The sequence below is a fragment of the Pyrgilauda ruficollis genome, unplaced genomic scaffold, assembly GCF_017590135.1.
Source record: "Pyrgilauda ruficollis isolate IOZ18807 unplaced genomic scaffold, ASM1759013v1 scaffold72, whole genome shotgun sequence".
Taxonomy (NCBI): domain Eukaryota; kingdom Metazoa; phylum Chordata; class Aves; order Passeriformes; family Passeridae; genus Pyrgilauda; species Pyrgilauda ruficollis.
In genome coordinates, this window is record NW_024529044.1 from 231,509 (window position 1) to 245,125 (window position 13,617).

Consider the following 13,617-nt stretch of genomic DNA (forward strand, 5'->3'; position numbering starts at 1 on the left):
GCAGCACGCTGGTCACGGTACGTGCTGCAGCCGCATTTCCAGCACGGACCATCCCCCAGCCCTGGGCTCCTGAGCACGTGGGACCTGGGGGATCCCCCCTCTGGCCCAAGAGCTGGTCCTGTTCCTCCATCCCCTCGTACCCTTGTCCCGCTGCCTCCCGCCCTGCTGGTGTCCCAGTGTCCCGGTATGGCGGCGTCCCAATGTCCCAATGTCCTGGTGTCGCAATGTCCCGGTGTGGCGGTGTCGCAGTGTCCCGGTGTCCCTGCCGGTGCAGTACCGGTGTCCCAATGTCCCAATGTCCCGGTGCAGTACCGGTGTTCCGGTGTGTCCCGGTGTCCCGTGCAGTACCGGCAGCCGGCGGCCGAGGGCTCCCGAGCCACGCTCAGCTCCCCCGAGCTCCCGGCACCGGCGGGGGAAGCGGCTCACGGTGAAAGCGCGGCCCGGAGCATCTCCCCAAAGCCGCGGCGCCCGCAGCCACCAACCTCCCGCCCAGCACCGGACGCTGCCCCGGAGCCATGCGGTGCCCCGGCGGCTGCCCCGGAGAGGGATCCGCTCCTCGTCCCGAGGGACAAAGCCTGGGAACCACCCGCGGTGCCGCCGGGCCCGGGGCGCTCCCCAGCACCCTCTGCAGCTCCGGCTGCACCACCCTCGCAGGGATGATCCAAGGGATGCCCCGAAGATCCACGACACACACCGGAATGTCACCATCCCCTCCCAGTCCTGACTGCGTGCCCGGGCTGGGGGATGCTTCCATGTCCCAGGCCAGACGGATGAGATGGATCCTCCCTGCTGTGGGTGCGAGTTTTAATCCCACAGACACACAGAACCTAAACCAGCTCCTGCTCCCCAGACAGGAGCCATCTCCAGCTCAGCCTCTTCCAAGGAAAACCCCAAACTGTCGCATTTTGCACGTCCTTGGAGCCTTTCCCAGCCATTCCTGTTGCTCCTCACACCTCGTGCATGGGCAATGTGGGACATTTTCAGCAGATATTTCCCGATGACAAAGGCAAAGCCCAGCCTGGCATTGCCCGGACACATCCTCTGCAGGATCCCCGCGTCTCCTCCCGCCCTCCCGGCCCCACGTAATTCATTCCCCACCGCCCCCCTCCCCGGGCTGGGGGTCACGCAGCAGGGAGAGCCCCGCTGTGTATTGCATCCCAATTTGCCATGCATTTCCACACCATTTGCTTCCTTTTCTTTTTCCTGCACTGGGAAGCTGCTCGCTGCCCAGGGGTCCCAGCCGCTCCGGGATGGGAACATAACAACAAACATACAAGGACACGTATTTATTTATTTATGGCACACAGTGTGTGGGGACACTGCTGCCTCCCAAAACGCCTGCTCTGGGGGTGGCACGCGCCCCTCCGACTCCCGCACAGGGCCACAGGACCCGGACACCACGCGGTCCCCGGCCACCCCATCCTGGGAAGCTGCACAGCTCCACACCCGGCTGCAGTACCCAAATGAGATGCAGATCTCTGTGCTTTGATTGGCTGATGCCTTGGGGAAAACAGCCACCATTTGTCCACAACAAACATGGCCACCATGGCCCGGCTGTTCCCTGGGCTGGCCCCAGCCTCACCCTCTGGGGTCAGGGACATCCCGCACCCCCTCAGGCACTCCCGGCATGGGGGTCACGGCGCAGTGGAGGGAACGGGGCACCCCTGCAATGCATCTGCTTTTGGGGGGTCCAGCAGCAACACAGAGACCCTGTGGGAACCCCCACGGCCTGGATCCCCCCGGACCTTGACCCCCACCCTGCACCTACCAGGCCAGGGCTCCGTGCTCCACAGGCCCTGGAAAGCGGCCGTGTCCTTCATTGAGCCTGGCAGGATGGGAGAGAGCCCACAGCAGCTCAGGGGTGACCTGAACTAGTTCCCAGTAAACCCCAGTTTAAAGGGATTTCCAGTCTGGGGAGCAGCACAGCCCTTTCCCCCTCAACACACAAAGGGGACTCGGACCATCCCCATCCCTTCCTTCAACACCAAACCCCCACTTCAGCCTGACAGCCCCTGCTACAGACACAACACAGGACACATGGCATTCCTGGGATGCCTGGCCTACTTGGGAAAAGCTACAAAATCATGTTCCATCAGATTAGTTCAGGGGTCTGACTCTCGTTTTTAAGATGATGATGGTTTTCATGGTGATTGGTGAATTTATTTGCCCTGCTGTTACTTTGCTTGGTGGGAGCGTGGGGCCAAGTTATCCAGTGCGTGTTGCTGAGTTTCTCCAGAAAGGTGAAGTCCCTGTCAGGGATGGGAAACACTGAATTCATGGAAAAGGCACTCACAGGTGGAGCCACAGCTTTGGCAGCAGCAGGGGGTCATCTCATCCCACCCCAGTGAGCAGCCCCTGCAGGGGCAGCCCCAGTGGGGGCTCCCACCAGCAGCGCCCAGGGAAGCTCCAGGGCTGGGATGGTCTCCTCTGACTGACCAGGAGGGAACAGGACATCCCAGAAGCCCTGGGGTACCACACTCTGCCACGGGTAAAAGGCACAGAGCCCATGGCAGCCGAGGGACTGCCCAGGACCAGTTGTTAATAAACCCCTGGGAGGAGAAAGGAGATTTCCAGCCCAGTGAGCAGCACGGTCCTTTCCACCCTCAGCAGGAACAGGACGTGTGGCATGAGCAGCATTAGGGATCATTCAGAGTCCTCACAAGGGACCAGGGACAGTGCTGATGGCACAGCCCCACAAACACTGTGATCCCTAAGGAGACACAAACGTCCAGGGCTGCTCCCACTTCTGAGCCCAGCCCCTCGCCAGCCCAGCAGCCAGCGGATGGAGCCTCTCCACTCACACGGCCTCCCCTTCCTGGCCCCGGGAGGGCAGAGAACAGCGACCCCAGCCCAGCATCCTCGTGGGGAGCAGAGGAACAGCAGCACTGAGGGGCGGCTGGGAGAGGAGCTCACCCAGCATCAACCGAACCAGGGCTCATTCCCAAGAGGGGTCGTCTCTGAGAGGCGAATCCCTGCAGCCAGGAGAGCCCCACGGCTCCTCATCCCTTGGGATGGCTGTGCACGGCTCAGGCACACGGTGAGGGGAGGTCACACAGAGCTTCTAAAATCTCAGAGGTGTCACACACAAAGAGCCGAGCTGGCAGAAGGTAAATGAACTCAAACAAAAAGTGCGGCGCTGTTACAATTCTGTGTCACCTTCGGCTAAAAAACCGCTCCTACAGCTCATCAGCGAACGGCCACGGTAATTGTCAAAGAAAATGAAAGGTGACAGCGCCCGACCCAAGACAGCCCCCTGGCATGGACCCAGCACCCCAGGCACGTCCACATCCCGCGGTGCCCGAGCAGTCCCGCTCCTGACTCCAGCCTCTCATTGCCTCCTTCAGAGGGTCCCCCGTGGTGACATTCCCCCCGCAACGGGGACAGCCAACGCACCCGCTGCTGCTCCAAATGACCCAGCACCACTAAACCCGGCATCGCTAAACCCGGCATTGCTCAACTCAGCTTCACTAAACCCGGCACCGCTAAACCCGGCATCGCTTACCGGAGACGGCAGTGCCCGGGGTGCGGGCGAGGCCCCACGCAGGACACCCCATGGCCCGTCCGGCTCCTGCTCAGTCCCTGCGCGCCGCGGGCACCCAGGCGCCGGGGCGACGGCAATTCATATCCCTGCGGCTCCCGCACGGTTAACGGCAGGCTCCGGGCCCGCGGCGGCGAACTCCCTGAGGTGCTGACTCATCTTCTTCCATGCCTGTAAAGCACCATATTTCATCCTTCCACGCCCACAGCGCACAACCGCCGTGCAGCAGCTCCTCACGCAGCCCTGCACGCCCCGGTGCGTGCGGTGCCGGCGCGGTCGGTGCCGCCGCACCCCCGGTAGCGCGGCTCGGGAGGGATCGTGGGCCGGGCGGTACCGAGCTGCGAGCCGGCACCGCGCGAGGGTCACAACCGGGCCCCCCCCCGGGAAATCTTTTATTCTATTATAAGCAACTATTTTAGGACTGAAACGTGCCGGTGCTGCTGCCGCCTGTTCCGGCCCGGCGGGGACCGGCGGGGACCGGCGCCGGCTGCCCTGGCCCCAGGGTGCTTTGTCCCCAGGAAGGACCCCGGGCGGGGGATTCGGAGCCCGGCTCCTCGCAGCAGGAACCCCTCGAGGGGTCGGACCGGGGGGATCCCCGCGGGGGCCGGCCGGGGAAGCCCCCTGCGCTGCCTAGGCAAACAAAGCCCCGGGCCGGGCCACCCCATTGTCCCCGCTCCGGCCGGGCTGCGGCCGCCCCCGCGCGGGAGGAAGAGGAGGGGTCGCACACAGACAATGCCTCCCCCCACCCCCCACGCCGGATCGCCCCGCCCCCCGCTCCCCATTGGCCGGCGGGGAATTTGGGGACCCCCCGCCCGCCCCTCCGCCGTATTGTGCCGGGGGGCGCGCGTGGATCTGGGGGGGTCGGAGCGCGCGCGGCCGCCGTCGGGGGCGCGCCCGGGGGCTCCCCTTGTGTGTGAGTGCGCGGGGGTGTGCGCGGGGCCGGGGCCATGGAGGAGCTGAGCAGCGTGGGAGAGCAGGTCTTCGCCGCCGAGTGCATCCTCAGCAAGCGGCTCCGCAAGGTGGGACCCGCCGCCCCCGCACCCCCCGCTCTCCCCGCACCCCCCGCCGCCGCTAACGCCTCTCTCCCGTCTCTCTCCGCAGGGCAAGCTGGAGTACCTGGTCAAGTGGCGAGGCTGGTCCTCCAAGTGAGCGGGGCGGTGCGGGGCGCGGATCGGTGCGGGGCGCGGATTGCGGAACCATGCGGTGCGGAGCGGCGTGCGGTGCGGAGCGCGGGTACCGCCCGCCCGGCCGCTTTTGTTTGGGTCGTGCCGCTCCTTTTGTTTACAAATAAGCGCGGCCGCGGCCGGGCCCTCCCCGCCACCGCGTGGGGCTCCGCTCCCCCCTCCCGGGCCGGTGCAGCCCCCCCCCGGAGTCGCCGCACCCCCCCGGCTGTGCCGGCCCCTCGCCCGCTGTGCTGAAACCGGAGCTCCCCCGGGATGCGCGGGGCTCGCCTCGCCCCGCGGCGGCGTGGCCGCCCCCTTTCCGATCTCCCTCCCCCGGCCCCTCTCCCCTGCCCGCCCCCCGGCTGTGCCGGCCCCCGGTACCGGCATGCCCCGGTCCGTGCCAGGCCCGGGTGTCCCTGGGGGAAGCCCCCGGTGCCCCGTCGGTGCCGGAACGGCGGGGGGGGTCCGGCCCCCTGCTCTCAGCCGGTCCGTGTCCTCTGTTGCAGGCACAACAGCTGGGAGCCTGAGGAGAACATCCTGGACCCCCGGCTGCTCCTGGCTTTCCAAAAGAAGTGAGCAAACTCTAAATGTTTCTAAGCAAACTGTAAAGTCAATTAACTTCTAATTGGCTGCACGTGTGGTGGAAGCCGTTGGAAACAACAGCCTGGAGCTGGCGGAGCCCTTTGTGGCCAGGCCCTTTTGTTTGTCCCTGGAGTCATGGTCGGTCCAGGTCTACCTAGAGCGTTGTGCCCTGGCCAGACAGACCCCGAGGGTTTATGGCCTCCGGGTGCACCAGGGGAATGGGGCACGGACCTGGGGCTCCCTGTCCCCATCCGGGGCTCAGGGACCTTGGCTATGCTTGGGGGACAGCCGCAGACCCCTGGGGGGATATGGTGCCTGGGCTTGTGAGGCATTAAAGTGAGCTTGTGGAGGGTGAGGGAAATAATATCTGGGAGAAAATGGTAGAGAATGGTTTGGATTAGAAGGATCTTAAAGCTCTTCCCGATCCACCCTGTCATTTCCACTACTCCAGTGACTCCAAATCCTGTCCAGCCTGGCCTTAGACATTACCATGGATGGGGCAGCCACAGCTTCTTTGGGCAGCCTGTGCCAGGGCCTTACCACCCTCACAGGGAAGAATTTCTTCTTAATATCCGTCTAACCCTGCCCTCAGTCAGTTGGAAGCCGTTCCCTGTGTCCTGTCACTCCAGGCACTTGTCCAAAGTCCCTCTCCAGCTCTCTTGGAGCCTCTTTAAGTACTGGAAGATGCTCTGAGGTCTCCCTAGAGCCTTCTCCAGGCTGAAGCACCTGGATGGCAGAACAAAATGGTGTCTGTCCTGTCCGGTGCATGCTCCTGCCTGGAGCCAGGCTGAGAACAGCAATGGTTCCACAGCCCTGCACCCCGGGAACCACTCACAGAGCAGAGGGGAGCCAGCTGGCCATGGCAGACATAGTGCTGCCAAGTACTTTGACATAGTAATAATAAAAATCATTAAAGTTTATTATAGGATTCAATTATAACTGGTTTCTGGATCCATTTTATTCAAGAATAGGATCTGGTGTTGGGTGCAGATAGGATGGTGTTTAATCAGCTGGATGTGTTACATCTAAACACCATCCCATTTAAACAGAACTAGGAAATGAGTACTGTGACCTGAGACATCCCAGCCTGGGCCACCATGGCCAGAGCAGGAGGTGCAGGAGAGGTGGAAGGAGTCCAGCAGAGGAGGGGACTCACTGAGCTTCCAGGGATTGGCTTTGCCTCTCCCACACCCAGCATGGAAGCTCAGCACAGCAGGGGCATAATCAAAGCAAGGCTTAGCAGGGCTGGGGACAGACCCTTCCCTTTGCCTGATCCTCTTGTGCCAGAAAAATGGCAAATCTCACCTGGAAAAGGCACAGGTTTAGGATGGGTAACACCATGTGGTCAATCACTGAGTGCTGGAAGCTGCAGGGATGTTGCTGGTGCAGACTGGGATGCTGTCCTGTCACTACCTGGCTGCCTCAGTTTCCCCAAATGTTTTTTCTTCCCCATAAACATTGTCTTTAATCCTTGTTTCCTGCAGGGAACACGAGAAAGAAGTGCAGAATCGGAAGAGGGGCAAGCGGCCCCGGGGCAGGCCCAGGAAGAACGTGGTGAGTCCCAGCAGTGCTGGGGCAGCTCTGGAGGGGCTCTGGCTTTGGAGGGCACCGGGGTTTGGGGGAGGCCTCGAGCACACAACTCGTCCCATCAGCTGATGGACCCCTGAAGATCAGCTACAGAGAGAGAGAACCTGGCCGTGTCTGAGGCCCCTGGCCAGGCCACCCTGGAGGGTTTATAGTGCCCATAACCACTCCTTGGTCACTGCTGTTAACTCTCCCTGTCTCTGCTGCTTTGCAGGAACCAGAGATGCCTGCGAAAACTAAGTCAAGCAGCTCCTCTTCCTCCACATCCTCCTCTTCCTCCTCCTCCGAGGAAGAGGATGAGAGTGATCTGGAAGCAAAGAGAGGTCCCCGCAGTAGGGAGACGCACCCGGTGCCGCAGAAGAAAGCTCAGATCCTGGTGGCCAAGCCCGACATGAAAGACGCTTCCAGGAAGAAGCGTGGCCGGAAACCTCTTCCCCCAGAGCAGAAAGCAGCTCGAAGGACTGTGAACCTGACAAAGGTGCTGAAAACGTCCCGGAAGGAGGTGGGGAGCAGTGCCAAGCTGGTGGGGAAGCTGCAGCCCCAGCACAGCACACAGGGCTCAGGCATGGCTATGCTGAAGGATCCACCGGGCACCTTGGCTGGGCTCAGCTCAGGGGGCTCCTCAGTGGAGAACCTGCCCAACATGATGAAGAGCGGCTCAGCGAGCCCCAGCCAGGCCATCAGCTGGCAGAGCTCCATCGTGCACTACATGAACAGGATGTCCCAAAGCCAGAGCGCAGCCGAAAGCTCGACCCTGGGCAGGCTGGCGCTGAAGGCACAGGCAGCCAGTAAGGGCAGCTTAGGGCTGGACTTGAAAATGAGGAGCCAGAAAGGCTCTGGGGAGCTGGGACTGAACACACAGGGACCCAAAACTGCAAAGGCTTCCGGCAGCAGCTCTGGAGGGGACCAGAAATCGGGGTTTGCTGCTGGAGGCCAGATGCTGCCCAACAGCAGCAAGGCACCGTCGAGCTCATCTGGGGCCAGCAGCCAGGCAGCCTCCAGCCAGGAGCTGAACCTCCAGGCTCTGAACCTGCAGAGCGTCAAAAATGGGCCGAGCGCGGCCAGCGGGAGCAGCCTGCCCAGGCACCTCTGCGGCTCCCTGGCCAAGGGCTCCGCTGCCTGCATGGCCAGTGCGGGTTCCAAGGGTGCTGGCAGTGCCAAGGGTGGTGTGACAGGGGCCGGGCTGAACGCTGCCGGTGCTGCTGCACTGCCAGGGGGGGACGCCGGCAAGAGCAGGAAGCAGACACACCGGGCAGGTGACAGGGACTCGGCCAAAGGTGGCTCAGCGGGCGCTCCAGAGGGACACGTGGCCACAGAGAGCCGCAAAGCCTCCGCCCTGTCCGAAGCGAGCACAGGCGAGGACACCAGCTCGGATTCGGACCGGGATTCTGCTTCCCTCCCAGGTGTGGGTCAGAACATGTCTGTCTCCATCCAGACCAGCCAGGACTGGAAACCCACCCGCAGCCTGATTGAGCACGTCTTTGTCACCGATGTCACCGCTAACCTGATCACAGTGACGGTCAAGGAGTCCCCCACCAGCGTCGGGTTTTTCAACCTGCGGCAATACTGAGCCCAGGAGCCTAAGAGGAGGGAGAGGGCCCTTCAGCCTCACCCTCACCTTTGCCCAGCTCTTCCATCAGGGGTTTTTTCTTCAAGCAAACGCAGAGCCCTCGTGAGACCTGCTGGAACTCGTGTCTGGATAGGCTGGACCAATAACGCAGTGAAACCCGCTCCAAACTGCCAGCAGCTCCTGGATTTCCTCCCTGGCTTCTCTCCATCCTCTTCTGGAGCCGTGCCCCGTGTGGGGGTGGTCGATGCCATGCTCTGGGGACACTGGGGCTGCCGGGGTGTCAGGCTGGCTGGTTTCGAGCCAGGCTTCACTGCCTGCAGGTCTCTCTGCTTTGAAACAGCAGATGCCAAGGGCTGCAGCTCCCTGGCCACAGGGGTGTGGAGCTGCCAGGGACAGTCTTACACCTGGGAGAGTCTCTTCTGGGCTTCCTGTGGATCTGTCTGTGAGCCATGGGGAGCTGCAAGTCAATCCAAATGAGGCAGCTGCTGTTCCCAGCCCTCAGGGTTGTGGAGGGCAGCTGCATTTGGGGGTTTTTCAGGGTACGCTCAGCCCAGCCACCCCCCTGGGCGAGGTCATTTCCAATGATGGGAAACCCACAGCATTTCTGTTGGGGTTTCCAGTTGATAGGGAAACATTGTTTACATTTTTTCTTAAGGATTTTTTTTTTCATGAGGGAGGGAAATAACCCCAGTCTAAGATAGGTGAAGTCCTGGATGCCACTAACAGAACAGGTGGCAGAGATGCTTTTTTTTTGGAGGGTGTTTCCTTTCTGCTGGAGGAAAGTCCTGCCTTGAAAGCCAGCAGGATCCACCAGCTTCTCTGCAGTGACTTGACTTCCAGAAGAACATGAATTTCTGGGCAGCCCAGGGAACCCCCACACCACTCCTGTACCTCATCCTGGCATTGCCAGCATCTCCACCTCCTGCTCAGCAGGTTCCAGGCACTCACAGGGACTGAGCTGGGGAATATTTTTTAAGCCTTGCAGAATGTGTGAACCCTTCCAGCAGCAGGTGCGTTGCTGCTGGGGCTGCCAGGACACCCAGGACTGCTGCTCCCTGGGTTAGACCCACTCTGATCGTTCATGTTTTCTCCAGAATGCTCAGAAGCTGGTCAAGGTCACCTGCATAGGTGGTTTGGAGTGGTGGGAAGGAAGGGGAGGGGGAGAAGGGCTACGACCAGTGGGTCCCTCAAGCGGCTGTTCCCCAAGGAACCAGAGCAGCCGTTCACCTTCCCCTGGCCATCCCAGCAGCTGGGGTGCTCCTTTTGGCTTGTAATGGCACCCACTAAATGGCTTTTCCACTGCAGTGTTTTCCCTGCTGCAGATTTGTCCTAGAAGCCAAAATTAGCAGCAGTTCAGGCAGAGTTTAGTAGCATTCGAGGTCATTTTCGTTCTGTTGATGCTGAGTCCTTTTCTCGGAGGCGATGAACAGCTGGCAGCTGCCCCTCCCTGCATGGTTCTGATGCCTCCACCTGACCAGCAGGTCACTGCTTAGGGGGTCCCCAGGTGACTGAGCTGGCACCAGGACAGGCATTTCCCTTTGCCCCAGGCAGGGCCACTCACAGGAGTGTGGGTCCTTGGACCATACTGGGGGTGCAGGTACTTGTGACCCCCTGAGGCAGCAGCCCCCCATGGTGGTGGCTGCTGCCACTGCCTGGCAGTGGGGTCACTCTCAGGTGATGCCAAAATGTCACAGTCTGTGCAGTTTGCCTTCTACTGTAACTTTGCCAAACGAGCCCCAAGGAAGCATTGGCTGTGTCAGCAGCAAGCAGGGTGTGTGCTGTGCCCGTGTGCCAGGGGTGCCAGTGCTTTGGGAGAAGAACTAAGGGCTCTGGGAGTGTGGGGTGACGCTCAGCCGCACACCAAACATTTGCTACTAGGCCTTTGGGAATCCAAACTGATAACAATGTGCCTTTTGGACCGTCCTTATCTCAGCCTTGTCTGTGGCACCGCTGCCACCACAGGTTTGTGCCTATGCAAAGCAGGGTGGTCACAGGGTCTTGGGGACACGGTGACACCAGTGGGGAGAGGTGTCCTGGTCCCCAGTGGGACACCTGCTGTCGTGCAGAGCCCTGCTGAGCAATGCCCCCAGAGGGGAAGCTGGCCAGGCAGGGATGCTCTTGTCTGCAGCAAGAGGATGTGTGGATTGGTTTCTCCAAGGGGGAGAAAATCATCTGAAGATGCTCCAAGGAGGGGCCAGGCCCCAAGGGTGGGGCTGTGACAGCAGGTGAAGTGCTGGCTGCACTTCACAGCAGCTCTGGGCTGGCTGCTCTCTCCAGAGCCTCTATCCCACGGGTTTCTTCCTGCAGGACCTGGCTCCTGCCTCCTCCTCGGGCAAAGGGGACACGTGTCCCAGCGGGCAGCCCCTCCATCACCCAGCCTTCCCAGGCATGTCCCCTCTAGCAGCACAGGACTCTGCTGTCACCACTTGCTATTGTGCCTTTTGCTCACCAGCTGGTTCAATTCCAAAGGTCTAACGATGGTGAAAATGATAATCCAGGATTTCTTTCTGGCCATCTCACTCTACATTTCTTCCCCAGCCCCTTTCTCACTTGGTGTTCTGGGATCATGGCTCACTCAGCAGCTGGGGGGGTTGAGTGCGTGGTTCCCACTGGGGTTTGCTTCCCAAAGACAGATCCTGTGAGTAATTTACTGGAATCTTTGGTGGACAGGGGTTAGAAGACCCCTGGTCGGTGCAGACCCTGGTTATGTACCATTAGGATTCAAGTTCTACCTTTTTTTATTCCTTTTTTTTTGTTTTTGAGTTTGCTGCTATGGGTTGGCATGTTCAGCCGGGTGTCAGACAGGCAATTAAAGGTTTGTCACTTGTCATTTTCTAAGGGGTTTCCGATGTGGAAAGTCCTGCGGTATTTGTATAGTGAATGGATATTTTCCCCAGGCGTAATCTGGTTAAGCATCCTTGTTGTTTTCCATTGGACTGGAAGAGGTGGCCGATTCAGCCATCATCCCGAGAAACTGAGTCTATTTTTATATATATATTTTGTACCAAAAAAAAATTTCCCAGGAGTACACGGAGGGATGGAGATAGTTTAGGGGTTTGGTTTGTGTTGAGTTTCTAGGCTGTGTGTGATAAGCTCCAGAGCCAGGAGAAAGTTTTACTATCAAATTTGAGATAGGTGAATACAAACAATTGTTCTTATAACTTGTGCCAGTCAGTGCTCTGATTTGTACGTTTTAATTAAAGAGAGAGCCAAATCGGTCCTGTATGACACTTATAATTGCTTTAAACTGCAGCTGTTTGTTTGCTTTTATTTTCTGAGAACAAAAGTCGGGGATGTTATTGCCCTGGGAAAGCATGAGTGCTGTGGGAGCAGGACCAGCTCCCCACGCAGCACCCCCATCCCTCCCAGCCCACATTCCTTGTGCAGTTTTCCGGTGCTCCTGGACACTAATGCTAGTGTAGCCCCCCAGCTCTAGGCTGCTTTTAATTTATTTGCAGGAAAACACTAGGAAATGCTTACGTCGGGTGGGGGGTTTTGTATGACTTTTCCACACTTTTTTTCTAGCATATCAATAAATATTTTTTTAAACTTTTCAGCCTCGTGTGGTCACTGCTCCGGAGAGCTCCCGTCCCCCTCCGTTACCCCGGCACCGCCTGAGGCCGGCCCCGCTCCGAGGCACCGTGTTCCCGGCCCGGGATGTGGCGGGGCCCCGGGCTGGGGATGTGCGAGGCTGGGACCGGAGCCGGGAAACCAGAACGGTGAAACCGCAGCGCTTTCCCTGCGGGGCTCCGTGCCGGACGCAGCCCCTCCGGCCCCGGGCTCCGCTGCGGCTGGAGCTGCCCCTGCACCGTGAGCGGAGCTGAGGTGCCTCCGCCCGCACCTGCGGGACCGGGACAGGGAGCGGGCCGGGACCGGGATAGGGAGCAGGACAAGGACCGGGACCGGGACAAGGACTGGGACAGAGAGCGGGCCAGGGAACGGGACGGGACCGGGACAAGGAGCGGGCCGGGAGCGGGACAAGAGCGGGCCGGGCCCGGGGCTCGCCGGGCCGGGCTGGCCTGCGGAGGGCGCTGCGCGGCCGCGGAAGGGCGCGGGCAGCGGCCCCGGAACGCCCCCGGCCCGGCCCCAGCCCCGGCCGCCCGCGGGGCCCCGCGGCCCGTGTGAACGGGCCCCCCCGCCGGGCCGGCGGAGAAAGGCGCCATTGTGCGGCCCTTCCTCCCGCTCCTCCCGGCGCTGGCAGCTCCCGCGGCGCGGGGTCTGCGCCCCACCCGCCCGAGCAGAAAAAGGAGGTTAATGAGGACACGGCTTCAAAAACCCCATGGAGCCCCCCACCCCCGCCTGGGCGCGTCCGCACACAAAGGCCGGGCTCGACGGGCAGGGAGCGCCGCGGCCCGACCCGTCGGAAGGGCGGAGCACCCGGGCCCGGCCCGGTACCGGTCGGCGTCGTGGCGGCGGCCCCAGCGCCGTTTCTCGGACCGGAGCCGCTCACAGCGGCCGCCATGGCCCCCTGAGGGCACCGCGGGACCCCCGAGGGGGCGCCCAGAGCGGCGACATCCGCGGCCGGGAAGCCCCCGCCTGCCCCCAGCCCCGTCGGGTCCCGGCCCCAGCTGTTCCCCGGGAGGGATCGAGCTGCAGGGCCACCCACCGCCAGCGCACCCCACGGAACTCCCAGGCACCCCAGGACCACAAAGGGAAGCCAGACACGTTTCTATTTACAAAGTATATATTTAAACTGACATAAAAAGCAGGTCTCATATGGACATTCACGGCTGGCAGAAGACACGTAGTTAAGCTTCACTTCTGAGACTGAGATTTAGCCAAATCGTTTTTGTACAAGTCTTAAATAATTCACACACACCGCCCGCACACACACACACGCAGAGTACACGTCTATGTACAGACACACAGTTACACCCACAGGTACGGTTTGCTCCAGGTGTGTCGGACACACGGACGCGGCGCTGGAGCGGGGCAGGAGCGGCTCCGGGCTCTTTGCAAAGGGAAGGATCCTCCGGCCTCGGCTGCAGCAGGAGCACAAACAGCTCAACCCCCTGCTCATCCTCCAACAACACCGTGTCAGCACCGGAACCAACGCATCGGCTCTTCTTACAAACCAAGTTAAAAATCTCAATTTTATAAAATATGTCAAAAAAAAAAAAAAAAAAAAAAAAAAAAAAAATAAATATTAAAAAAAAAAAAAAAAAAAAAAAAAAAAAAAA

The 13,617-nt window shown here is 60.6% G+C and overlaps 2 protein-coding genes across 6 annotated transcripts in view; one reads left to right on the forward strand and one right to left on the reverse strand.

Moving 5' to 3' along the window:
* Positions 1-3,842, reverse strand: part of RBFOX3 (RNA binding fox-1 homolog 3) — a 130,177-nt gene extending 126,335 nt beyond the window's left edge. For all 5 annotated transcript variants that reach the window (XM_041485733.1, XM_041485735.1, XM_041485734.1 and 2 more), the window contains exon 1: positions 3,503-3,842. The gene's annotated coding sequence lies outside the window, so the exon portion shown is untranslated. The remainder of the gene's footprint in view (positions 1-3,502) is intronic.
* A 643-nt stretch (positions 3,843-4,485) lies between these two features.
* CBX2 (chromobox 2) lies at positions 4,486-8,437 on the forward strand. Its single transcript, XM_041485854.1, has 5 exons — positions 4,486-4,557; positions 4,640-4,683; positions 5,208-5,273; positions 6,768-6,837; positions 7,082-8,437. Exons 1-5 carry the CDS (start codon positions 4,486-4,488, stop codon positions 8,435-8,437), a joined length of 1,608 nt encoding a protein of 535 aa, XP_041341788.1.
* The last annotated feature ends 5,180 nt before the right edge of the window (positions 8,438-13,617 follow it).